The following is a 22288-nucleotide window of genomic DNA, read 5'->3' as shown; positions in this document are numbered from 1 at the left end:
AGGAGGAGGATTTTTCTGTACTGGATGTTCTCTGTTGCTTCTGAGCAGCTGCCGCTGTCAGGCAGGGCCCCGGTGTAGGTAGGTCGTTGAGTCTGAACACGCGTGGCCCTTTACCAGCCTTGATTTGGGAACATATTTGAGCATGGACCAAATTCTTCTCCCTCAGACAAATCACCTGTAGCTTGGCTTGCACTAGAAAGGACAAAGCGTAGTTCAGTGTGTCCCCAAACCCGGCAGGAACAGATTTGATTTGGCCTTAAGCGCTGACCAGCTGAGAACTGGTCCACTGTGAGGGATCACCCTGCAACTTCTGGTCAGGCTGTGACAGGAGCCAGGCTGCTCACAGGACTTCTCGAGATCCCTTAAAATAAGGCTGTTAACAAAAAAAAAACAGGTTGAGGGGCTGGAGAGATGGGATGTGGAGGTGCAGGGTACAGGTTCCATGTTTGCGATGGACAAAAAGCCCCTCACCAGGCATCCAACGCTCACCAGAAGCTTATGGGAGGAAGGGGGGTGAGGAGGGAGCCTGGCGTGGGTACGAGATGCTCCTGTGGGTCTGTGTGGCCTTTGCAAAGGCAGGAGGGCAGCTTGCTCGGAGAATAGATCTTCATCGGTTTTTTTTTTTCCCCCTCTGAATCTTCCGGCAGGATCCTTTCGAACTTGCTCAGCCCCATGCAAGTGTTCCATTTCTAACAGTGATGCCATGTTAAAATAAAAATTAAAAAAAACCCCTTGTAAGTGACTGATCAATGCAGTTGTGGTTGCGCTGGGCAGCGAGAGCAGGAGTACAAGTGACTCATAGGCGGGAGTGGGCGTCCGGTTTGGGAGGGGGAAAGAGGGAACCTCATTAAATCTTGCGTTCTTCAGAGAAAGAAGGGGCTTTGAGAATGTGCTTTTATTTTAAAGGGTTATTTAAAGATTTATGCAGCTCTGGAGAGAGCCGTAAATGTTACATGCCCCTGGTTCAATCGGTGTTAAACATCTTATCCGAGGGAAGTGCTGAGAGAGAATAACTGTGGCGTTGAGCGTGTGACGAAGCATCCTCTCCAGAAGTGGCTGCCGCCTTCGTTGGAGAGAGGCAGCATATGCAGTAAATGGCTGTGAGCATCTTGCATGTCGCTTCTGTGCTGCGTTTCAGATTTAGAAGGCTGTGCTCTGCTTTTTTTTTTTCCTCCCCTGCCATTAACCCCTTCCTCTGCTGCAGCCCAGTCCTCCTGTGGAGGCAGATGGCTGCAGAGCTTGATTCTGGTTTGGTTGTTTCGGGTTTGTTTGTTTGTTTGTTTGTTTTGGGTTTTTGGTTGGTTTTTTTTTTGTTTTGCTCCCTTAACATTGTCCAAGGCTGGAAAATAAAGCCAGGACTGGCATCCTTAAGTCGTTCTTGGCGCTTGGAAAGGTGCATTTCTAGCTGGAAACTGCGTGTGCATGTTTGTGTCTGACAACCACAGTGCTTCAAAAGCTCTTCACGGGTTTATTTTGAAGCCTTTTTTGTGCCTGAATGAGCTGGATGGAGCCATTAAGAAATGTGAGAGGGGGCAAGGACGAGCATGCACGTTCTCAGTGCCTCTCTCAGCCCTACCTTTTATTTATTTTATTTTCAGCGCTGTTCAGGCGGTGACGGTAAGGTAGGATGGAGCTGTTCGAACAGACACGGCGCTGGGTCACTGGCTTCCGCGTGGGCAGGCAGTTGCCAAGACTTCAGCCCGTGCTGAATTTTTATTTTCATTAATTTGAACGTCAGCAGCTGTCATTGGTGAAGGAGGTAAAATTAGCTTGCGATTCCCCCGGCCTCCTTGGTATCCGTAATCGACGCCAGGGCTGTGCTTTTGAAGCAGGGTGGGAGGGGGAAGAGAGAAGAGTCACACAAAAGACAAATGAACTGTTTGGATTTTTTTTTTTTTTTCCCTCCCTCCCCAGTCAGAAATGTTAATTGAGTTGGCCTGAGCTCAGCGGAGGGAGGGGAAGGATAAGTGTTCAGCTCTGCCCTGGATGGGGTCATCTGAGGCTCTGCAGACACGCAGTTGGGATGGAGGGAGAGGAGGAAAAACCCTGAACTCGGGGTGGAGGGCACGGCCAGGCTGCGCTGGTCTCGGGCTGCAGCCTGACCCACAGCGCGTGGCTCTGCTCCGCGTCCCCGGGGACAGCCCCATCCCTGGAGGGGCCAGCGTGTCCCCTTCTTCTGGAAGGGCTCTAGGCCTTGGGTGTCTCAGCCCTTTCAGCCAGTCCCCCCCTCTCCCGCGATGGGATCGGTAGCAGGTCCGTAAGCATGCAGCCAGGTAGAGCTGGTGTTTCCGCTTCGTGCTCCTGAGCCTCTCGCCTTGCAGTCACTTTCAAAAGTGTTTGAGGTGGTGACAGATGCCCAGGGTACCGCCATCCTTTGTGGGGAGCTGTGTGAGGAGCGGGATCTGCGTTTCTTGGGAGGTGCAAGGCTGGATGGCCACCCCAGGGAGCACAGTGGGTGCCGCCAGCTCTGGCAGCCATAGGCTTGGGTGCACGAAGCCAGCAGCCGCCCCTGGTGAGTCCGTCCTTGTCCCTTCCCAGGGCTGAGCGGAAGCGCTCCGGTAAGCGGAACAAGCTGGTAACTGGGAGCTGTGTCAGAACATGGTGGAGCTGTCAGGGAGGGACGTTAGGGGCAGCTCACCAGCAGATCTGGGGAAGAGTAATCCCCAGTCGCCCTACGATGGGCAGATCCATCCTGCCCTCCCTCTCTCGCTGGTTTTGGGGCCCTGCCCCGAGCCTCCGGCGCACCAGCAGTACCTCACCCGGCTCCGCTGGTGTCTGGGGTGTCCAAACCGTGGTACTGGGAAGGTGCCTCTGAGCTCTTCGCGAGCTGGGAACGCAGCTGCCTAGCTTGAAGAACTGACTGCTTTGATCTGTAGATCAATCGGCAGGGTAACTTCCCAAGGTGGTTCCTGCCTGGGCCCAGCTCTGCACTACACCTGTGTTTAGGGGGAGAAATCCACCCCCTGCTCCGCTGGTGCTCGTGGAGGTGCTCAGCCTGCTGCCCAGTTTCCAAGGATGTGTTTTTATTGTAGCGCAGGTATTGCCCTGCCGCAGCCTGCGCTTTGCTCCCAGGCCCTGCACCGGCGAGGCTTTACCAAAGCCGCTCCCCGTCAAGCGGAGGGGCCGTGCTCTGCGCTGGGTCCGGGCTCCGGCGCCTTTGCTGCCTGGGGTCTCTGCGAGTGTCCGGAGAGAGGAAAGGTGGGTGCTGAAGGTGACCTTGTCTGAGCAAGGTGACCTCCGTGTCCCACTGTAGATTTTGTTTCCCAAATGACGCCGCCCACGGAGGACCTTGCGGGGTTCCCTGTGATCCCTGTGTGGGGATGGAGGAGGGGAGCAGAGCCGACAGGAGCCCGCAGCGGGATGCGCTGAGGAGGAGGAGGAGCAGCGCAGGGGTCCAAGGTGGGCCCTGCTGTTGTTCTCCAGAGGAGAAGCAGCTCTCCCACCATCCCCGTCCCCGCCTGTGTCCCCTTCCTCCCCGAGCTCGGGGGTGGTGGGGTGATCGTTGGCGCAAATACAGAGAGATGACGTGCCATTCGGCCTTGGCAGAGAAAGGATGGAGCATCCTTTAAAGAAAATTATACATAATCGTCTTACAGCCTTCGCTTCCACTCAAACCTCTGAGTCATAACTGAAGGGCCCTGGAGCGTGACGTTCCTGCTGGAAGGAAATTGCCTCCGCTGGATCCGGTGGGGGGGAGCCAGCAACCTGACGAATCCTCTCACCAGCCCTGTGTCTGGCCTGGGGATGCTCTGGGTTGCTGACGGGAGCGTGCTGGGCTGCGTCTGCAGCAGTGTCCCCTCCCGCTCCGAGCCAGGGCTGTGCCAGGGGTCCCTTCATCACTCCCGGGGCGGACGGATGTGACCGAGCCCCGTGGCAGCGGGCAGATGCCTCTGGAAGTGGCCCTTCATCTGCTGTGCTGAGTCACACCGAGCTGGCGCGCAGAGGAGGGGAAAGGGGCCGATTTGGAGCCGTTCTCCTGTCTGGGTGTCCCCTTTTGGGGACAGTGGTGGTCCTGAGCTGTTGCACTGCTGCCTGACCAGGCCGTGCCCCCAGACGTGGCTGTGCTGCTGCGGGTGACGCAGACCTCCCCGCGCGCTGGGCCTTTCCTCTGCCGACACGTCAAAGCCCTGGGAACTCTGCGGGTCAGTGGGGCTGGGGCTTGCCCTGTCCCCCAGAGAAGGGATGAGGAGGAGGAGTGACCTCCTCCACTCCTGTCCCTCTCTCCCTGGCCAGGAGCTGGGCTGCTGCCCGGGGGTTCAGGGTGGGCACGGCGATTGCCCACCCTGTCCGGGGAGGAGAGGGCACCCCGTTCTTAGGGTCTGGACTGGCCGTGCCTGTGGGTCTCGCTCACTGCCTGAGGTTTTCTTTTCTCTTGTGTGCTGGGGACACAGGGCTGAAACCAGTCCTCAGTGGGAGCAGGGAGAGGCTCGCTGCCTGGCGTGTCCTCTCTGGGGCTGCCTCCCCTGTGGTCCTCGAAGGCGTAGAAACGGGCTCGGATTTCCCTCGGGGCAGCGCGTGTTCCGGGCGATGGGAAGGGCTGCTCTTCGGCGGAGGCAATGCTCGGGGGCCGCGGTCTGTCCTTGGCCTCACCATCCCCCTTCCCTTGCAGGACAGGTGCCTGAGGAGGAGGCAGGGCAGAACGGGCAGAGCCACGGCAAAGGGCTGCCCAAGGCCGTGTGCATGAACGGGACGGAGACGGGACAGCTGAGCACCAAATCCAAGGCGGAGCGGCGGGCGAGCGCCTCTTCCAACCCCTCCCGCAAGGCCTGCTCCGCCAGCAACAAGATCCGCAAGCTCTCCACCTGCAAGCAGCAGTGAGGCCGCAGCCCCCGCGCTCTGCACAGGTACGGGCCGTTCGGTCCCCGCGCGAGGTAGCCACCCTAAGTGACTGCCCAGGGAAAGGGGGGGACATCTGAGTCTCCCCCAAAACGTGGGCAGCAGGAGGGGGCTGGAAAGGGTGTTTTGTAGTCCTGGGTCTGGAGAGGGAGGAGGTCTGGGTCCTCAGCATCCCTCTGCAACTGTCCCTGCCACCCAGAGCCTGGATCCCCTGCGGTGCTGGGGGGGTGCAGAGCCCAGCAAGGTCAGTGGGGACCCCCCGTGCTCCCTCCTCCCTGCTCTGCTGCCTGCCTGGCTCTGCTCTGCCTTGCGAGCTGCTGCCACATCAGACCAGAGCTGCTGGCGAAGTCCTTTCTTTCCTCCCGGGCTGCAGCCGGGCTGTGTCACGACAACCCCTGTCCCTTGCACCGCAGCCCCCTCGCTTCCCCCCCCCTGCTCTGCTCCCAGCCGCGCTGCCCTCCTGGCTGGGGGGACCACAAAGCCTCCGGCATGCGGAGGAGCTGGGCTGCGGCAGGATGGGATGCACTGGGATGTTTCCCTGAGTGAAGACCGTCCCCCGGTTCGGAAGGTGGCCGTGTCGGCACTGGCTGGGCCAGGGCCGTGCCCAAGCCCCTTCCTTTCCTCTGGGGAAGCTGAGCTTCCATGCCCTGCTTCCCCCTCCTCCTTCCGGCTTTTTCCTGGGCTCCGCAGCCCGGTCCCCTCCTTCCCACCCCTCATTCATAAGTGAGCCAGCAATGACTCATGTTCAGCGCTCATCCACCCCCGGCCTCACGCTTGCGCTCGTCACCGGCGCTCTGTGGGGCTGAGGCTCTGTTATCTGTTTGGATCACGACCAGCTTTGTGGTGTGAAAAAAAGCCAGAAATAAAAGCCTGTTCCTCCCCCTGCAGCTGTCAGACCCGCGCGCTCAGCCCCTGTGGCAGCTTTCATCTTTAATTCATGGCTGGGAGTGAGTCACCTGCGCGGGGAGTTGCTGTTTCGGCAAGCAACCGCCTTGGGTCTGGGTCTCCCCGGGGTTCTGCGGCTTCTCTGGCCCCTTCCCGCTCGGTACCCAACATGGGGGCTCGGCCCCAGCTGCCCAGCGCTTTTGGGAAGGAGAAGTCCCCACACCGGCTGCCAGAGCCTGGTGCGGTCGCTGCCTCCGCTCTCCTCCTGCGTGCATTGTGGGGATGGCTGGGTTGGAAATCACCTGCTCTCGCGCTGCCCCCCCTTCAGTCAGCGCCGTAAAACCTTTGACAGTAGCAAAGCGCTCCACTCTCCTCAGCGTAAACAGGTTCCTTGTCTGCGTTTTCCCCTTGGGATTTTGCTTCCCAGCTTCGTGGGCAGGGCCGGGGTTACCTGGCCCAAGGGCCAGGCCCTGTGCTAGCGCGCCCACCCCTCCAGGACCCCCCGTTCCGCACGGCGCTGGCGAGAGCGGGAGGCCGGGAGCTGCCCGCGGGCACAGCAGGGCCGGGAGCGGAGCTGGGGTTTGGCACCAGCCCTACCCCACCTGACCCCCTCCCCATGTCTCTTCTCCCACTAACAGCGTCCCAGGGCCCGGGCCAGCCCGCGCCCCCCATCTGCGCCCCATCTCTGCCTCGCTCCTCGGACTGGACTGTGCTTGCCATCCAAAAAGAAACCGGAGGAAACCAACCAAGGAACCCGCCCCCACCTTCCCCGCAGCCCCTGCTCCGGCCGGCGCCGGGACCCAGAGGCTGCTGGGGGCCAGACCCCGCTGACCACCGCGGAAGATGGAACCCTGCGGCTGCCAAGATGCTGCCCCTCCTCCCCGTCACTCTTTGCCAATCAAGACACTGATTCTGTTTTTAATTTCGCGAGGGGAAGGGTGGGATGAGCGGGGCCGGGGTGCGGTGGGACCCCTCTCCCCGCTGGGCCCGGCCGTGCCCACCCTGGCTGTGTAGAAGTCGTGCAAAGCCATTGCCGTGCACTTTATGTTTTAGACTACTGTTATATATTATATATTTTTCCTCTTTTTTTTTTTTGTTTATATTTGCGGTATATTTAGAGATTCCTACACATCGTTATGTGTTTAAAATAAACCAGATGAGGAAAAAAAACAGGTATTAAGACAAAGCAAAACTCTATTAAACCTGCATGCTGTAAAAGGGCTCGGAAAAGGGAATGGGTGCGTTCGTCGTCTTTTTATCTTTTTTTTTCTTTTTTTTTTTTTTTCTTTTTTTTAAAAGGAAAAAAAATAAAGTGAAAACAGCGAGGTGGGTTTCATGTCCTTCCTCCTGCAGCAAGCGGGGCTGGGGGGGTGGAGGGGTGCCCTCCTGGGGGGTGGGTGCGGGGCCCCCCCAGCCCAACCCTGCTCTTCCAGGAGCATTGGGGGTGACGCCCCCCGCAGCAGCTCCCGGGCAGGGGAGGTCGCGGTCCCAAGGGGAGAAGGGAAGAAGCAAGCTCAGAAAAGTCACAGTTAGGTTTTTGGTTTTGTTTTGTTGGTTTTTTTTTTTTTTTCCTCCTTGTTTCATAGACTTAAAAACGCTGAGTTTAGATCCAGTTAGTGCTTTGGACAGAGACTTTGCGGGGGGAAGGAGCGACCCGGCCTCTTTACTCGCATGCAATGGGGGTGCGGTGGAGGGGCGGGGGGCCCTGCCTGCCCCGCTGCCCCGCCTCCCCGCTACCACAGCTTGGGCTGGATTTATTTTCTTTTTTTCTTTTTTTTTCACCCATCTTCGAAGCACAAATAAAAACCCCATACAAAGCTAACCCCTCCCCTGGAGCAGCAGCATCCACCTCTGTAAAAATCCTCCGAATTTTTACATATTAATAAATATCCTTGGCACGCCTCGAGCCGGCGCTGAGCTCCCAGAGGGTGTGGAGTGCGCGGGGGTCACCGCGGCACATGCTGGCCTGACCCCGCGCTCCGCTCTCACCCAGGGAGAGGGGACAGCACCGGGGGGGCAGGTGACAAGCAGCCCCTCGCCCCTACGGGGGTGTTTCCGGGGGTGCCCGAGGCTGGTCCTGCCCCCGCCCCCAGCCCTCGGGATGCAGCTGGGGGGCCCGCAGCCCGCCACTGCCCCTCCAGCATCCTTCTGCCCCAGGCCCCGGCTTCCAATTTAGATCCCAGGTTCCCTGCTGCACTGGGGGGTTGGTAGGCACGAGGAGGAGATTCCCCCCTGCCCCCATCCCCCCCAAAATAACTGCCCCCTGTGCCAGGGCGGCACTCGCATCCCCCAGCCGGCCTGGGGGACGCCCAGCTCCGGCCCCTTCCTCGCCAGGCCGTTCCGCGGCCGGCTGGGAGGCATTATTGCTTGTAAAAACACCGGAGAGAGCGAAGGGAGAGCGGGTCTGCTACACAGCTCTGCCGTGAGGTAAGGATTGGGCCTCGGCGGGGTTTGGGGGTTTATTAGCAAAGTCCCTCCTCGCTGACCTCCCGGCCAACGCCCTGCGCCCCCAACCCCCAGGCACCCCCAGCCGAGGCCCTCCGCCACCGCCTGGCACCTCGCTCCCGGGAGCGAGGGGGCTTGGCCACCCCATACTACCGGACCCCCGCCGTTGGGGGGAGGGGGGGTACGTCAGGGGACCCCAAGTGCCCTCCTGGCCTTCCCGTGGCGAGGCCGCTCTTCCCGCAGCACCCCAGACATCAGGCTGGGCCCCACGCCGGCAGCAGAAGGGGATGGAGCCCCGCACCCCGGTGGGGGCCGAGCCCCCCTGCGCCGGGGTCTCTCCCCCTCGCGCTGGGCCTAGACAGGGCTGTGGTCTGGGGGGGCGTCGCTGGCCGCCACAGCCACTGCGTGCTCCGTGCTCTCTCCCGCTTTCCTCAAGTGCCCGTAGAGCCGCTCCTCGAGGCCGCTGGTGATCTTGTCCATCAGCTCCGAGCCGGAGCCCAGGCCCAGGCACCTCCCGGGGCCGGGGCAGTCGTCATCCCCAGGGGGCTCGGAGGCAGCCCTGGGCTCGGGGGCCGCCTCGCCGGGCTCCTCCACGATCACCTGGATCTCGGGGTCGGGCAAGGCTGGGGTGGGGGAGACCCCGTCGGCCGCCTCGGCCACCTCCTCGTCGCCAGCGCTGACGATGCGGGGCAGGGGGCTGTGGAAGCGGGCGTCCAGGGGGTAGTTGGCACTGTCCCCACGGCGCAGGGGCGTGCGGTGCCGCTCCAGCGCCGGGTAGCGCACGCCGGGGTCGCTGTACTGCTTGGCGTGCTGCCACTGCTTGCGGAGGTGGGTGCGGGAGCGGTGCTTCCCCCGCAGCGGCGACTCGTCGAACTGTGGGTCGTGGCGCACAAAGGCGTTGAACAGGGCGTCCGTCTTCTCGTCGATGCTGTAGTCCCGCCGGGGCAAGGCCTCCCGCCCCGGGAACATCTGCCCATACGGGGACCAGGCCAGGGGGCTGTGGGGACGCGGGGGTCCTCCACCCACTGCACCAAGGGCTGCGGTCCCCTCCTCCTCCTCCTCCTCTTCTTCCTCCTCTTCCTCCTCCGGCTCCCGGCCCTCGAAGCTCTCGAAGATGGTGCCCTTCCGCCCGGCGCTGGTGAAGCAAATGCGCTTCTCGGAGGCCGTCTGGTCCTTGGGGAGCCCCTCCTCGCCCCCCCGGCTGGGAGCCTCGATGGAGGCGTAGCCGCTGTCCATCTGCAGCAGCTTGCGCGTGCCAGGCTCCGATTCCTCCGACTTGGGCCGACCCCACGGCTTCTCCTCGGGGCCTTCAGCCTCGTCCAGGGAAGAGGAGGGGCAGGGGGGCACGCCACTGGCAGAGGAGACGCTGTCGCCGCCGTCACTGCGCACCGAGTCCTGGTCGTTGCTGCGCTCGGAGGAGGCGTACAGCTCCAGCGAGGCGCGCAGGCTCCAGATGTCGTGGTAGGCGCTGGGCTGCTCCGCGACGCCGGCCTCGCCGGGGCTGCCCGCACCCCCCTCGCCCGCCTCTAGCCTGCGGGCACCACCTGGGCGTCACGGCCGAGCAGGGGACGGAGCAGACACCAGCCCAGCACCCGCAGGCTTCGCGGTGACGCCATGGTGCCGTGCAGTCCCCCATGCTGTCCCCATGCTGACCCCACCACCTTGCCCGTACCCCCAGCCACCCACCCCATCCCTGGCTCTCCCCTGGCCCCCTCACCCAAGCCCTTGGCCCCTCGGCCACCCCACCAAAGCCACACAGAGGTGGGAGCCCGCCGTGCACAGGGCAGTGCAGGATCCCTCGGCGCCTTCCCGGTGTGCAGCTCGCCCATCCCCATCCCCTCTACCTACTGAAAAATACCTGCCGAGAGAGGGTGGGGGGCTGGCGGGGGAGGGCAGGAAGGGGCCGCCCGCAGGGTGGAAGGCCACGTCGTCCGTGTGGGCGATGTACTGGATGATGTCGGTCTGGTGAGGGTCCCGGTCCTCCTGGTCCATGCTCTCGCTGGCCGCCCGCTGACGCTGGAACTGCCGCCGCTTGGGAGACCCTGGGGAGGCACAGGGCGCGGCTGGGGGGACGATCCCGTCCCGGCGAGCCCCGCTGCGCACACACATCCCCCTGGGGCCGTGCCCCCATCACCCCTTGCATGGCGGCTCCCACCTCTCGTGTCCAGGCTGGATGCTCGCTGGGTGCTCTCCAGCTTCCACTTCTTGATCTTGAAGTAGGGGCTGGCCCCATCCAGGCTGGCATGGCGGCGCAGGCGGGTGAAGAACTGCAGGACGGTTCCCTGCGCGGGGGGTGGGGGGGGCTCCCCGGGGCCGCCGCTGCCCATCCCGGCCGCCTTCCCGGTCCTGGCCGCTGCTGTGAGCTGAGGGGGGGGATGCAGGGGGGCTGTGAGCGTCCGCTCAGCTCCAAGCACGGACCCCGCCCCAGCCCCAGCTCAGCCCCGTTGTCCCGCTCCTGCCACGCTCGGCTGCAGCAGATGCACAAATGTCCCCCGGGGCAGGGGACAGGGCAGGGGGCAGGCAGCCCCCCGGGGTGCACGGCCGTCCCTGTGCTGGGGGGATTGGGGCGGGACGGGGCCTTGGAGCTACGCAGGCTGCGGAGGCCGGGGACCCCCCTGCCCCATCCCAGCCCCCCGCGCCCCGGCGCTCACCGAAGGGCCCTCGCCGGAGTCGGAGGAGGCGGACGGGCTGGCCTCGGCGAAGCTGGTGTCCACGGTGGAGTTGTAGGTGTCCCCGGGCAGGGCAGAGCTGGGCCCCACGGCGTGGCTGGGGAGCGCCGGCTGGGGCAGGGCCCCCGCGGGGGGCTGCGGGCGGAATGCGCTCAGGGGTCTTCGCACCAGGGTCAGGGACCCCCGGGCTTCCCCATCCCCGTGTCCAGCAATGCCCCAAGACCCCCAGCCCAGCGGAGCCTCCCTGGGGGGCTGCAGGACCCCCCCTCCCCGTTCCCCCGGGGTGCTGGGGGCTCACCTGGAAGATGGCGAGGCCGGGCTTGGGCGGGGGCAGGCGGGGGGTCATGGCCAGGCTGTTCTCGCTGGACTCGCACTCGTGGATGGTGACGATCTTGAGGGCGGGCGGCGGGAGGTGCAGGTGAGTCAGGCGGGCGTTCTTCAGGTGGTGGAAGTCCCCCTCCGTCAGCGTGTACCTGCCGGGCACGGCGGGTCAGGGGGGCCCCCTGGATTCCCCCCAGTCCCCCTCCAGCCCACCCTGGGGCTTCACCTCCTCCCCTTCTCCTGGGTCTTCTTGCCCTGGTCGAAGAGAGCGGCCTCGTTGAAGGAGACGCGGCGGGCGGTGGAGGAGCTGGAGGACAGGAACCGCTCGCTCTCCGCATCCCGGTAGCTGGAGGACGACAGGCAGTCGGGGTCCTCCACTTTGACGGTGATATCTGCAGAGAGGGCAGGGGGGGTCGGCAACCAGCGTCCCCCCTGCCCGCCGTGGAGCATGCCAGCTTCCCCAGCTGAGGCCGGGCAAACTCACTGCACCCAAGGCCTCGATGCCAGCCCGGCGGTCCCTGACCTGGCCATCCCCGCCACGGCACTCACCCTGGGCCAGCTGCGAGTCGTCCAGGTAGGTGGTGTTGGTTTTCTCGGGGTCATCGCTGGCTCTGCAGGGGGGAGTGGGGGTCAGCGGTGCCCCGCACAGGCACCCTTGGGGACAGCGGTGTGGCCCGTCCCCCCCCGTGGCCCATGCCCACCTGGAGTGCCGGCGGTCGGCCTCGCAGCAGCGGCGGCAGACGATCAGGATGCCAGAGAGCAGGACCAGGGTGCCCCCGATGAAGATGGAGAGCAGGGCGAGGAGCAGCACATAGCCATCCTGGGGGGACACCTCGCCGGGCACCGCCTGCACGGGGTGGTGGGGGCTGACCCAGGGGGGGACGCAGCCCACCCCCAAACCCAGCCTCACCGAGGTGCCGGGGCGGCCCCCACATGGCCCTGCCTCCACCAAGGCAACCGCAGCAGGGGCCGAGCCAGCAGCGACCCCCACACTAAAGGGATGGGGACAGGGACGGGACCCCCCAGCCCTGCCCCAGCGTGGGGGTCGGTGCTCGCACCCCCCAGCAGCGGGAAGGGGGACTGATCCAGCAGCAGCTCCCAGGACCCCTTGGACCCCCAGGGCATCTCGGGGGGCTGCGCTGGGTGCAGAGAGGTGACACCCACCCCCGGGACAGGCAGAGCGGGGTGGGCGACAGCGGGGCCACCTGGCTGCTGCCCTCCCCACCCGGGCGCAGACCCCCAGCCCCACGGCAGCCACACAGCTTCCCCCCCGGACCCCCAGGCTCTGCCCCACGCCGGGACGTGCCCCCAACCCTCTCCCGGGACCCCCGCTCACCGTTGTGGCGCTCTCGGTGGCGTTGTCCCAGGCTGTCGGGTCATCGCTCATGGTCCGTCCCGGCCCGAGCGCGTCCTGGGGTGGGGGGAGGCAGAGGGGAGGCACCGGGCCGGGGGGTCGGGGCGTCGGGGGGTCGGCTGCTGCCCGGCCCCGGGCCCTGCCCGGCACCGCGGAGCTGCCGGGAGGGAGGGACCGGGCTGGAGGATGGAGGGATGGATGGAGGGAGGGACCGGGATGAAGGGATGGAGGGAGGGTGTGGTCAGGAGGGAGGATGGAGAGTGATGGAGGCACCGGGGGATGGAGGGAGGGAGGCAGGGACGGGGGGAGGCAGGTGGGGGCCGCCGCCCGTAGGAGCCCCCTTGCTCCACCGCTACCGCCCGACCCCCGGGCCGGCGTGGGGCACAGACCCCGGCCCGCGGAGCCCCACGCCAGGCTGGGAGCCGGAGCTCCGGAGCGGTGGCCGGAGCCGGTGGCCAGAGCTGGCCCGAGGAGCGGGGTGGCATTGCCCCGGGATCCCACGCGGGATGGGTGGCAGGGAAGGAGGTGACAGCGCGCTGCCGTCCCCAGGGAGCCGTGGGGCCAAAACGCAGCCCCCGGAACCGCTGCCGGGGGGGGGACAGGGCTGCCGGGGGGCACAGGGAGCAGCGCCCAGGTCACCTCGGCAGGGAAAGGCGGCAAATGGCCGCCCCACACCTCGTGCGAACGAGGAGCGCGATGGGTGACGCTTCTGAGTCAGCCCCACAGCGGCTCCGTCACCGGGCTGCCCAGGGACCCACAGGTAACGGAGAAGGGCCAAGCGCCTGAGGAGCGAGAGCCACCGGGGTCAGGGGGCGGACAGACGGACAGACGGACACCTCCGGGCCCCCGCACGGCATGAGCCTTCGCACCCCGGCTCAGAGCTCCTGGCCCTCCCCAGGGGCTGCCGAACCCCTAGCCCCCGCCGTGGGGTCCGTCTGTCCCCATCCGTGTGTCCTGGGGTTCTGGAGCTGGGCTGGGGTGGGGTGCGCGACGCTGGAGCTGGGGGGAGCCCCCAGGGTGGGCGTGCCGCTGGTCGGGGCATCAGAAACCGCTCAAAATCAGGTCAGCGAAAAACGTGAGCGGAGCTCGAGGCCCGGGCTTTGTGGGGATGGGGCGGGGGTGACAGGGACCCCCGGGGTCCCCGCTCCGGCCCCAGGCCCAGGGGAGCGGGACAGCGGCCCCACGCGGGACGGGCGGCCCCACGGACGGGGAGAGGGGGCAGAGCGTCCCTCCTGTCCCCATCATGGAAGAATCCCGTCTCCATGGCGACCAGCGGGAACAGGGCGGCCATTGTCTGGGGAGGGGGCCGGTCCCTGCGCTGTCCCCACGCGTGGGGGCACGGGACGGCTGACACAGTCCAGGGCGGGGGGCTCGGGGCCGGGGGACCCCAGTGCTGCCGCTTTCGCGCACGTGTGAGCCCGTGGGAGGGGTCGTGGGGGGCCGGGGCGGGTCTGCGCCCCACGCGGGCCTGTGCCCCGCGGGGACCGGCCGGGCCGGGGGCGTGGAGGGACCCGCTCTGCTCCCGGCTCCTCTGCAGCGGCCCCCCCCGGCCCCGGCCCGGTGATGGGGGATGCGGGCGCGGATGCGGGAGGAGGGCAGGGCTGTGGGGCGGGGATGCGGGACAGGGATGGAGGCTGTGGGGCGGGGATGCGGGGCAGGGATGGAGGCTGTGGGGCAGGGATGGAGGCTGTGGGGCAGGGATGCGGGGCGGGGATGGAGGCAGGGGTGCTGACAGCGGGGCAGGAGCCCCCGGGGCCCCCCACGCGCCGTGGGGTCCCCTCGGCCGGGCGGGCTGGGGCTGTCGCGATGGCGGCTGTCGCGATAGCGGCGGGGCCGGGCACTCACCTACAGCCGGGACCGGGGCTCCATCGCCGCCGCGGCGCTCGGGGCGGCCCCGCGATTTATGAATGAACCGGAGCCGCCCCCGCGCGGCGCGGGCGTCACGTGGGGACAGGGGCAGCCCCACAGCCCGGCCTGCCCCACAGCGCCCTGTCCGCCCCACAGCCCTACCTGCCCCACAGCGGCTGTCCTACCCCATAGCGCGTTGCGTGCCCCAAAGCCCGGCCTGCCCCATAGCACCCTGCCCGCCCCATAGCGCCTTGGCAGCTCCACAGCCCTGCCTGGACCACGGCCCCGCCCGCCCCACAACTCGGCCTGCCCCATAGCACCCGGCCTGCCCCACAGCCCGGCCTGCCCGCCCTACAGCCCCCGGCCTGCCCCACAGCTCAGCCTACACCAGCTGCCCCCGGCACCGCAGCCCCGGGAGCGGTCGCAGGTCGGGACCCCCCGCAGCGGCACGGGGTAGGACCGGTCCCCCGGGCCGAGGGGGCCGGGTCGGGGGCTGCGGGGCACGGCCGGGGCCAGGGGGCGCGGGGGCGGCGGGTGTCGGAGCGACGATGGGGCCCGAGGCTCCGCCTCTAAACTACAACTCCCATGCGCTCCCGCGGCGCCTGTCAGACGTAACTTCCGCCGCCGCCGCGGGGCACGCTGGGAGCTGTGGTCCCGCCCTCCCCCGCGCAGCCGCCGCCGCCGCCATGTTCCGCGCCAGCCGCCTCCTCCTCCGCCTCGCCGGCCGCCCGCCGCTGCCCCCCGCCCGCGGCTATGCCGAGCCCGCCGCCGGGCCGGCCCCCATGGCCTTCACCTTCGCCTCGCCCACGCAGGTAGGGCCCGGCCCGGGCCCCGCCGAACCGGGCCCCCCGCCGCCGCCCCCGCATCGCCTGGGGCCGCCGGTGCGGGTTGTTGGGGGGCCAGGCCCGGGGGTCGCGGGAGGGGGCGAGGACCGCGATCCCTGCCGTTCCCGCCGCGCTGACACCGGCCCTGACCTTGACCTTGGCCCTGACCTTGGGGGCCCCCCCGCTCCGCCGCCCCCTTCTCCCGCCCCGCTCCCGTTCCAGCCCCGGCCGAGGCCCGCGCGGCCCTGGGGGCCCTGCCCCGCACCCGGGGTCCCTGGGCCCCGCTCGGGGGTGCGGGGGGCGCGGCCTCTGCACGCTCCCTAAACGCCTGGGGCGGTGGGTCTGACCCCCCACCCCCCCCACCCCCTCTGGAGCAGGGCGCTGGGGACGGGGCTGCCCGCGGGGTTCGGGCCGCCTTGGCAGGGCCGTGCGAGGCGGTGGCGGCTGGCGTCAAGCTCTGCCCACGCTCTCCTCAGCCTTCTCTCGCCTGCACCCTTTGCCTCTTGCCCGCTCCCTGACTTCTCATCTCCTCCTGCCGCCTCTCGGGAAACTCCCAGCGCTTTCCTGCTCCGTTTGCCAGGATCCCTTCTCCAGAGCCCGGCCCTGCTCCCGTCCTGGGAGGGTCCAGGCCGTCCTAGTCGCATCTCGCTGCATCTTAAACCCGGCTGCCGGGAGCGGGGCTGCTCCGTCGGGGTGGGCGCGGGTTGCCCACCCCGTCCCTCGGCTCTCCCGCTGACTGCCCACCCGCTCTGCCCTCCCCGCCCAGGTGTTTTACAACGGTGCCAACGTGAAGCAGGTGGACGTGCCCACGCTGACTGGCTCCTTCGGCATCCTGGCCTCGCACGTCCCCACCCTGCAGGTCCTCAAGCCGGGAGTCGTGACGGTCCACGCTGAGGACGGCACAGCCACCAAGTACTTCGGTGAGGAGAGCAGGCGGAGGGGCCCGTGGGGGGCTTTCACGAGGGAGGCCGTGCCTGTCAAGGTGCACCCTGGTGCGCTCCCAGGGGTTTCTGCTTCCCGAGGGGCTGCACTCCAGCGCCGGGGGTCTGCCCTGGAAAATGGGGTTCAGCGTGAGGCCGTGGTCAGGTTTTATTGGTTCTGACTCTCTAGGAGCATCCCCTGCTTTAGCTTTCCTTCTGGTAGGGAATGAGGGCTTGGGAAACATTCCGGGAGAGCGTCGAGGTTTTGTTTTGGCCAAGGGACTGTGGAGGTTCCGGGGCTGAGCCTTGCTGCTGCTCTTGAGCCCTGGATGCGGCTGATGTGGCAGCCCCGCTGGCGCTGCCTGACGCGGTCCCCGCCGTGGTGCCTTTGCAGTGAGCAGCGGCTCCGTCACCGTCCACGCGGACTCCACCGTGCAGGTGCTGGCGGAGGAGGCGGCGACGATGGACATGCTGGATCTGGCTGTGAGTACCCGCTCGGCCTCCCTCGGGCCGGCCCTGGCCGCCGGGCTCCTTTGTGGAGGGGGATTTGCTCCCTGCTGCTCTCGCGTGGGGTGGCTGTCGCAGGAGCTTCCTGTGGCTGCCCAACGCCCAGACCGGGGGCTGCGCCTTCACCCTGAGCTTCCCCTGCCCACTGGTGGGGACCGAAGGCCTGGAGCTCCTCCTCAGTCAGCTCTCCGCAGGCTGTGGGGAGAGGAAGCCCCGCAGTCGTTAACCTTCCCCCAGGCCGCTTTCCTCCCCTTGGACAGGCGCTGATCCTGCCCCTCCCCAGCCCTCTGTCTCTGGAGCAGCTTTTCCCCACCGCGGTCCTGTCGATGCGGCGGCCGCTGCCAGCGCAGCCCTGTGAGCGGGGCTGCGGGGCCGGGTGTGCAGGGCCGGCGACTGCGGTGCGGGCAGGGGAGGGAGAGGGGCGGCTTGGGGGCCGTAGGACAAGCCTGCAGTCCTACGGTGATCTCCCAGTGATGCATTCCCCGTGCTCTCGTCTTCAGACGGCAAAATCAAACCTGGAGAAGGCTGTTTCAGAGATGGCCGCAGCATCCGATGAAGCAGCTAAAGCTGAAGCTCAGATTAAAGTAGAAGCTAACGAAGCCCTTGTAAAAGCCCTGGAGTAATTAAGGTAAACGTCACCTGTATCCTGGCTGAGGTTCTCACTGCTCCGTGCTGCCCCTAGGGAGCTTCCCCTCGCAGCAGCCAGGCCTGCAGGGCTGCCCCGGGGGGCCGCTGAGGGTTTGTGCCGGGGTTTTGGGGAGCGGCGGTATGGGCGCTGCGCCTTTCCCTGGTCAGGTGTCAGCACGGGGGGCGTCGTGGGGGGGCCCCTGCCCGGAGCCGACACAGAGTCGCTAGATGAGAGCAGGGCCCGGTGCCGTGCCGCGGGGTTCGGCTCAATGCCGGGACAGGCTGGGAGCCTGCAGTCACTGGTGGAGCCTCACTGCTGGCTCCGGGTCCCCGCGGGATGGGCCGGATGCCTGGGGCCCCGGCAGGAGAGCGACGTGCGGCCTCTGCTCCGCCTGCGCTCCCTGCTGCTAAAAACAAGCAGCTTCTGTCTCGGGGGAGGCAGGGCCGGGCTGTTTACCTCGCGGCCCCTTTTCCCTCTGCCGTGCTAAGACCGTGCCTCATCCCTCTTCTTCCCACGTGCTGGCAGCTGGGAGACGCACTCGGCGGCAGCGCGCGCTGTGCCTGGCAGGTGAGTCAGCAGAGGCCTCTCCCTGCGGTAGGTACGGCAGGGCAGCGGCTCCCCCGCGCTCTCCCCCGTCTCTGAGCTCTGCGCTCTTCGGCCGTGAGGTCAGGGCTGAGCGAGCCGGTGCCTCTTTGTTTACCGGCAGCAGTTTAACAGCCTGAGCTGGCGCCGAGCCCTCGGATGGGAATCCACCGCCCTGCCGAGCCCACCCTGCGTTAAAACCGACCCTGCCTCTGTGTGTTGCAGGAATCCCACTGTCGATGCAGAGAGAGCCCAGACTGTCCTGCTTGTCCTGGCTTCCCCGGTTGTACAGATGGTGCAGGACAAATGGAGGCGGAGAAACGCTCTGATCAATTAAAAGGAAATGTAATCCCGTCTCGTAGCATGTCGCCTTCTTCTGAGGCAGCGAGTTGCGGCTTTGTGCTGCGCCAGCGGCGGGGCGCAGTCGCTGGGGAAGCTGTACCTCCAGCACCGCCCTGGGGTTCGGCTGGGGATTCCCGTGGGAGATTCACCTACGGGAGGCTTATCGGGCAGATTTTATAACCCCCTCCCTGTGCTGTCAGCCACCTCCACCTCCGGTAATCCACCTGGACAGCAGGATTACGGCAGCGCGGGAGGAGGTGTCCGCGGGGCAGCGCAGGTCTGTACCAGAGGCGTCCTGTCCCGACTCCCCCGCCTCGTCGCACTCTGGCTGTTGCTCAGCCTCCCGGCTCCGTTGCTGCAGGAATTCACGGCAGCCGGGCTGTTTCTTCACGGTATCTCTTGCAGCTGGACAGCAGCTGCCTGGGCTTTGACCCGTTCCCGTGCCGCTGCGTTTCCACTGCGCGTGTGGTGCGCAGGGCAGGGGAAATCTCCCCCCGCGCCTTGGAGAGAGGCTCGGTGCGGAGCGGGAAGCAGATGCCGTACGTGGTGGGAGTCTTTCCTGAATCCGTGTGTGGCGGGGGGGGGCTGATGGCGTTGCTCTGCCTAAGGCGCCGCGTGTTTGGGGTCAGCTGCTGAGGAGGCTGCCCCGGGCTCCTGGCAGCGGGGAGGCACCCGCGTGTCTGCAGTGAGCTCACCGGGCCCCACGCGCCTCGCGAAACGGCAGCGCCGCTGGGGAGGAGTGGTTTCGAGCGCAGGGCCGGTTCTGCCTGTGCCAGACGCCCGAGGATGCCAGCGGCACCATCTGCTGCCAGGCTCCTCGCTCAGTGCCGCCCTCCCCAGAGGGATTTCGGGTTTCCAGGCCGGCCGGCCGAGGCGACCCCTGGGCGCGTGGGGCTGCGGTCCCTCTGCCCTGCTCTCATCCCCTTTTCCCTGCGGTCTTCCAGCCCGGGAGCGCGCGTTGGCTCGCCTCTGCGGGCAGCTGCCCCAGCGAAGGTCAGCGGGCCGCAGGTTCGGCCTCCTGCCTGCCCTCCCATGAGCTCGGCTCCCCGCGGCTCCGCAGCCGGAGGGGGCATGGCTATTTTGGGTGCTGCCACCCAGGATGTAATCTTGGCTGCCTCCTCTCCTCCCCACCACCTCCTCCCCCTGCTCTCACTCGCTCTGTCTTTCTCTCCCCCCCGCTCCCTGCACAAGCGATCAAAAATAGTGCCTGTGGTGTTAAATTTCTCACTCTGTAGCTTATTAAAAGCCTCTGGGTGCCTGACGCTGAGCCTATTTGAAGCTCAGCCGACTTCCCAGTTCCTAAGCTGCTCCACTGCCTTTTTCTTCCCTTCCCCTCTCTTTCCTATTTTTTTTTTTTTTTTTTAAAGGTCATACGCTGCACCGTGCATAAGCAAAGCCTCAAAGTCAGAGCGAGCGCTAATTAAAACATCTCGGGAATAACTGGGGACGGACGCCTTCGCTCCCTCTTCCGCTCGCTCTCGCTCTCTGTCCCCGGTTTCTATTTGCGGCGTGCGTGTGCCTCTCTCGACACACGCAGCCGCTCTTTCCGACGGAAGGTGGCTGGGGTGGTTTGTGGGGTGTTTTTTTTTTGTTGTTGTTTTTTTTATTTTTTTTTTTTTTTTCCCCTCATCAAATGGAAGAGCGTTGGCGAGGCCGGGAAGCTGGGGAAACGGCCAGCTGCTATTTTTAGGATGGGAAAAAAAAAAAAGCGTCTCCGTCAGCGTCCTCTCACCAGCTCTTCCCACCGCCTCCCCCCCCCGCCCCGCACGGGGGGGCCGGCAGGAATCGGGCCCTGCCCCCTCGCAGGGTGCCCTTGGACGGGCTCTCCCCGGCGTGACGCCCGCTGGGATTTGTAGTCTGTGTCTGGGGGGGAGCAGCGAGGGCACCCCCAGTTTCACCCTGCTCCCCTCACAGCCCAGCCCGCTCCCCGCGGGGTCCCCGCTGCGGCCTGGGCTCCGAGCCCCCCACCTGCCTCTGTCCTTTCCCACCCCTGCCAACGACCCGGTTCTGCCCAGAGCCGCGTCCTCCTCCCCCAGTTCCCCGCGCCAAGCTCTCGGCTCCTCTGCCCGTGCCGGCAGCCGCCGCCGGTCACGTCCCGCTGGGTGCCACGAGCGTGGGTCCCCGACTCTGCCTGGCGCAGGAGACACGTGGCTGAGCCGGGGCAAAGCCTTTCCCCGCTCCCGGCTCGGCGTCGCGGCTCTGGGGGCGGAGGTGGGGGGGTCAAGCCGCTGAATCCTCCCTCTGCTCCCCAAATCCCCCTGGGTCAGGGACGCAGTGGGGCTGTCCCAGCTGCCGGCAGCACCGGCACTCAGCTGTCCCTGGCGCGCTGGCACGCGTGCCTTTGGGGACCACACCGGTGGCTGGGGCGAGAGGCCTTTCCCTGCCGCTTTTTGGGGCGGTGGGTGCTGGGGCAGCGCCTTGCCCCTGCGCTTCGGTCCCCGCTGCGGGCAGGCAGGGGGACGCGCGGTGGCCGGGAGCGTCGGCACGGTGTGGCCAAGTTATCGCGGGGAGCCCAGGGTCTGTTTTGTCTCTGGTTTTCGGCTGCTGTGGGGCGGGGTGGGCGTGAGAGGGAAAGAGGGAAGCGTGAGTGTGCAGGAGGGAAGGGCTGCCCGGAAAATGGCGTGAGTGGGGCGGGGGGCCGGCGCGTCGCCCTCCTCCTTCCTTTCCACCCTTTCTCGCCCATGACTTGCATCTTCTGCTGCCAGATGGAGGGTGGGGAGCCGGGGCCGGGAGCGTTCGGAAAGTGAAGCATCACCATTTCTGCTGGCATCGCTGGCGGCGTCTCTGCTCTTGGGGGATGATTTCCGAGAGAGGCCGCGCTCTGCCAGGGCCAAATCTCCCGGTGCTGGTGTCCCCTCCCCCTGCTTGGCCACATGGTGTTTCCACTGTCCCACCCAGATCCCGAATGCAGGGGAAAGGTTCAAGCTCTCGCCTCTGCGGGGAAGAAAAATAATAATAAAAAATAACAATAATAATTCCCAAACCCCATGGCAGCCCCAGGATTCCCCCCTCTGGACTGACTCAGCCAGCAGAGCCGCCTCGTTCCTTGCCCAGACGCGTGGTGCCGGGGATCCTGCCGGATTGCTCTGCGGGGCGCGGACCTGGCTCCGGTCAGGACCCCTTCCCGGTCCCCACGGTCACGGGCTCTGCCTGCGGCCCCCGTCCCGGTGTGGGAAGGTCAGCAGAGGCTCTGCGCGCTGCCGGCCGCGTCCTTGGGCCGCGTTGCCCTTGGGTGGCTCCAAGGCCATATCCTCGAACTTCCTTCTCGTGGGGGGGAGCGCCGCTGTAACGATTAACCCGGGCTGCGTTAATTGTTCCGTCCTGCAAGCCTTTTTTCCTCTCAGTTTCCAGCACTGGAAAAAAGCTCCTCTTCCGCCAGCCTCCCACGCGTGTGGCCCCCGTGGTGGGAGCGTGGCCGAGCTCAGGGAAAATCCCTGCGGGCAGGGCAGGCCGGGGCAGCGGACGCGGGCTTGGGGCATGGCAGCAGGCAGGATCTGGCCCGTTTCTGGGGTGATTTGCCGGCAGATGGCACTGGAGCCGTGGGGGAGACGTCGCCTCCCCGGCCTCGCCCCCAAAATCCAGGTGCGGGAGCGAGCGCCGACGGGTGTTGCAGAGGGCAGGCGGCGTAGCCAGCACGACAGCCCTTCGCACGCAGCTCCCGGGCCAACAGCCTCCGAGCACCGCGTCGGCCAGCGCGGCAAACCCTTGGCCTGGGGCGGGTTCTCTCTTGGGGAAACTGAGGCACAGATGGGGAAAGCCACTTGCAGGAAGAGGTGGGGGGCGTGGCCCTGTGATGGGGGTCTGAGCAGAGGGACCACAACCAGTGCGGGGTAAGGGGAGGCTGGGGAGGAAGCGGCTGCCAGCTGGGCTCGACGCCGGCTACAAAGGCGGCCCAGAGCCCGAGCGGAATGAGATGGCGCCCGGCCAGGTTCCCACGGCGGCCCCGGCACAGAAAATACACCCGGAGCTGGTGGCGCTTGCCACAGCGATGGGCTGGGTGCCACGCCGCAGGAGGGGGGCGCAGTCCAAGCCCCAGGTGTGCCGGCACGGGACCCCAGCGCAGGGCAGTGGGAGCACGGTGGGGCGGCGGAGCCGGGCGCTGGCGGGGACCAAAGGCTCCTGTCCCG

The 22288-nt window shown here is 66.3% G+C and overlaps 3 protein-coding genes across 5 annotated transcripts in view; 2 read left to right on the top strand and 1 right to left on the bottom strand.

Annotated features, from left to right (window-relative positions):
• STK11 (serine/threonine kinase 11) overlaps positions 1–7046 on the top strand; it is a 44316-nt gene extending 37270 nt beyond the window's left edge. The window contains exons 9-10 of the mRNA XM_086767079.1: positions 4610–4844; positions 6360–7046. Coding sequence (XP_086623205.1) covers positions 4610–4818 — 209 coding nt within the window. The 3' untranslated portion in view covers positions 4819–4844; positions 6360–7046. The remainder of the gene's footprint in view (positions 1–4609; positions 4845–6359) is intronic.
• CBARP (CACN subunit beta associated regulatory protein) lies at positions 6896–14877 on the bottom strand. 2 transcript variants are annotated; one of them, XM_086767077.1, is made up of 10 exons: positions 14356–14877; positions 12493–12567; positions 11858–12003; positions 11706–11767; positions 11383–11548; positions 11134–11308; positions 10818–10970; positions 10322–10529; positions 10025–10208; positions 6896–9697 (listed from the first exon to the last, which is right to left on the bottom strand). In XM_086767077.1, the coding sequence occupies exons 2-10, from the start codon at positions 12541–12543 to the stop codon at positions 8521–8523; spliced, it is 2322 nt and encodes a 773-aa protein (XP_086623203.1). In that variant the 5' UTR covers positions 12544–12567; positions 14356–14877; the 3' UTR covers positions 6896–8520. The 2 variants fall into 2 exon arrangements, with proteins under 2 accessions (XP_086623203.1, XP_086623204.1); XM_086767078.1 differs by lacking the exon at positions 14356–14877 and having other exon boundaries at positions 12493–13354.
• Positions 14878–15010: 133 nt separating this feature from the next.
• On the top strand, positions 15011–18173 carry ATP5F1D (ATP synthase F1 subunit delta). 2 transcript variants are annotated; one of them, XM_086767080.1, is made up of 5 exons: positions 15011–15170; positions 15949–16102; positions 16497–16585; positions 17110–17237; positions 18045–18173. In XM_086767080.1, exons 1-4 carry the CDS (start codon positions 15045–15047, stop codon positions 17230–17232), a joined length of 492 nt encoding a protein of 163 aa, XP_086623206.1. In that variant the 5' UTR covers positions 15011–15044; the 3' UTR covers positions 17233–17237; positions 18045–18173. The 2 variants fall into 2 exon arrangements, with proteins under 2 accessions (XP_086623206.1, XP_086623207.1); XM_086767081.1 differs by lacking the exon at positions 18045–18173 and adding an exon at positions 17763–17785.
• Positions 18174–22288: the final 4115 nt, after the last annotated feature.

This window comes from Chlamydotis macqueenii, chromosome 26 (genome assembly GCF_036417535.1).
Source record: "Chlamydotis macqueenii isolate bChlMac1 chromosome 26, bChlMac1.mat, whole genome shotgun sequence".
NCBI classification, from domain to species: domain Eukaryota; kingdom Metazoa; phylum Chordata; class Aves; order Otidiformes; family Otididae; genus Chlamydotis; species Chlamydotis macqueenii.
Note: the sequence above shows the minus strand (reverse complement) of the source record. Positions and strands in the feature narration are given on the sequence as shown.